At 40.6% G+C, this 2,500-nt stretch overlaps 1 protein-coding gene across 1 annotated transcript in view; it reads left to right on the top strand.

Annotated features, from left to right (window-relative positions):
* LOC138003448 (E3 ubiquitin-protein ligase MIB2-like) overlaps positions 1-2,500 on the top strand; it is a 39,053-nt gene that overhangs the window by 12,635 nt on the left and 23,918 nt on the right. Inside the window, exons 5-6 of the mRNA XM_068849523.1 lie at positions 267-371; positions 1,461-1,565. Of these exons, the coding sequence (XP_068705624.1) occupies positions 267-371; positions 1,461-1,565 (210 nt within the window). The remainder of the gene's footprint in view (positions 1-266; positions 372-1,460; positions 1,566-2,500) is intronic.

The raw sequence follows: 2,500 nt of genomic DNA, 5'->3' as shown, positions 1-2,500 counted from the left end.
ATTGATTGTGAGACTGGTGGGGAATTCCAAAGTATGAGCAAAAAGATAATCTTCATTATTGTTATCATCGTCAACAACAACATCATCGTCCTCAACATAATCACCAACATTATCAACAACATCATCATCATCATTATCGTCATGATCGTCAACATCATCGTCATCATCATCATCATCATCTTCATCGTTATCGTCATCGTTATCCGTCATCGTTATCCGTTATCGTTATCGTCATCGTTATCCGTATGCTTTCTTTTTTCGTGCAGTACATTGGGAAAATTGGTACAATAACAAGGATTGACGCTGACGGTGATGTTCACGTAAGCTATGGCCTACAATCCTGGGTCTTTCATCCCGACGCAGTTACTAAGGTTTGTGTCATTCATTTTATTAACCGTAAGAGATAAAAGGACAGCAGTGGGCTATGGTAAGGTACGTTTTCTTAAGGGGAAGGCCAGGAAAGGACAGGAAATTGCAGTTTCCAAAGATCAGGTGGATGTCGTATATATGTTTTTTGTGTTCCTTTTAATATATAGATGGTTTGGAAGCAATGTCTAAAGACACAGATAACAATGTTATGTACAATTGCGGGTGGTCGAACCAAAGGAGCTAATTAGACATCTTTTGTTTTCGTCCACCAACATGACGTAGGAAGCGGCGTGGTCACGTGGTTGGGGCGTTGGGTTTGCATGCGGTTGTCCCGGATTCAAATCCCGTTTTAGCCTCGGGTTTGGATTTGTTTCTGGTTGTCCCGGATTCAACTCAACCACGCTTTGTAAATAGCTACCTGGTTGCCTCCTGCCAGTTGGGGTTCTTAATCATCCATGGATGTTTCTGTTAAAATGCACCTGTGACCAAAATATCAATTCTTATTTTTCTTTGGATTTCAAAACTATGTTAACTAAACAACCAAAGTTTTTAGCCTTGATTTCAAAAATACAACTGTTTATTTTAACTGGAATTTTCCTATTTAATGTCCCGCCATTACTAACTTTAAGTTCTTGAGAGAGCTGGATCGAGGAAAAAATGACGTCAAAGACTCACAAATTTAAGAATACAATGCGTGTTTACGCCGGAGAATTAATATGCATCACGGGAGTTTTGGGCTTTCAGACTTTTAAACTCGCGTTTTGCATATATAATAAGCTGCATTCACACGCTGAAATTTTAAGCTAGTGAGCCTTTGACGTCACTTTTCCCTTGATCCAACCCTCTCAGGTCCAATCGGTCAGTTTTGAACGCGAGTAATGGTGAACCGTAAAATATAAAATTTGCACTCAAAGTAAACGGCCTTTGGACAAAAATCAAAGCTCCAAATTGGTGCCTGTGCCAGTGCCACTGGAGCGGATTCAGAGCCACCTTAAAAAAAGTTACTATTGTAGAAGTGTAGTGAATCCTTCAAGCTGGACTGTAGATCGTGGCGTTAACGCAAAGACCACTTATTCGACTTCGCTTTACAGGTCGCCAGTTTTGAAGCTGGTGATAAAATTCGGGTGTTGAACGACAGGCAGCTGGTTCAAAATTTACAGCAAGGTCATGGAGGATGGAACGACTCAATGAATGCGGTAAGAAGCCGTGGTGTGAAGTCAATTTAAGGACGGTGCCTACTAATTCAAAGGTATTTTTGCCCCGATTTATGATTGTGTAGGAAAGGTAGATCTTAACAAGTGTTGTTCAAGTCCAAAAAGAAATTTGGGGGTATCCATAGTTAATAGAGGGGACTGGTTTGGAAGCTCGGCAAACATTAGAGGAGCAAACAAAGATGTCAAGATTTAGGTTGGAAAGTCCACGACCGTGCACAATCTTTTCTTTTGCGCTCATACACTGTGCATGAGTTACGCAACAAACACGTTTCTATTGGTTAGTTCCGCAGTACGGAGTAAACAACTATTGTGTTTTGTGCACGGTCAAGGCCAAAAAAGAGAACAAAAACCTACAACAAGTAATCTGTCGGGTTTCATAACTATTCCCCTCTCTTAACCTTGGGGTAACCACGCATTTTTCAAAGATAATTCACGAAGAATATTTGTAAAAAGCTCTAAAATACAAAGAAAGGATAACGTTCTTTCTCAAATTGAAGCTTAATTATCTCTAAAGAATGCATGGTTACCCCCAACTTTCTTTTTGGAGACAAAGAGTACTTACGAAGATCTACTTCCTCTGCATAGTTGTAAACCGCGCAAAAATATCCCTGCATTAGTAAGCATCACCGATAGGAAACCCGAGTATCTGGAGATGCGCAGAATGTATGCGCAATAACAATAGTAGGCACCGTCCTTAATTGTCACGGATCCCCTACCCTACAAATAAATAAAGCGGACACACGGATAGGTCATTTGTGGTTTCTTCCAAACAGAATTGTGTCTGGTGGGGTGGGGTGGGGTGAGGTGGTGTCGGAGAAGGGCGTTTTGTTAGTCCACTTTACAAGTATGGTTCACAATGAAATTAATAAACATCTCAACTTTTTTGTCTAAGTTTGCGCCAGCATTAACACTGTTCT

Source organism: Montipora foliosa, chromosome 5 (genome assembly GCF_036669935.1).
Source record: "Montipora foliosa isolate CH-2021 chromosome 5, ASM3666993v2, whole genome shotgun sequence".
Lineage (NCBI taxonomy): Eukaryota > Metazoa > Cnidaria > Anthozoa > Scleractinia > Acroporidae > Montipora > Montipora foliosa.
This window is presented reverse-complemented; position numbering and strand designations above follow the sequence as displayed.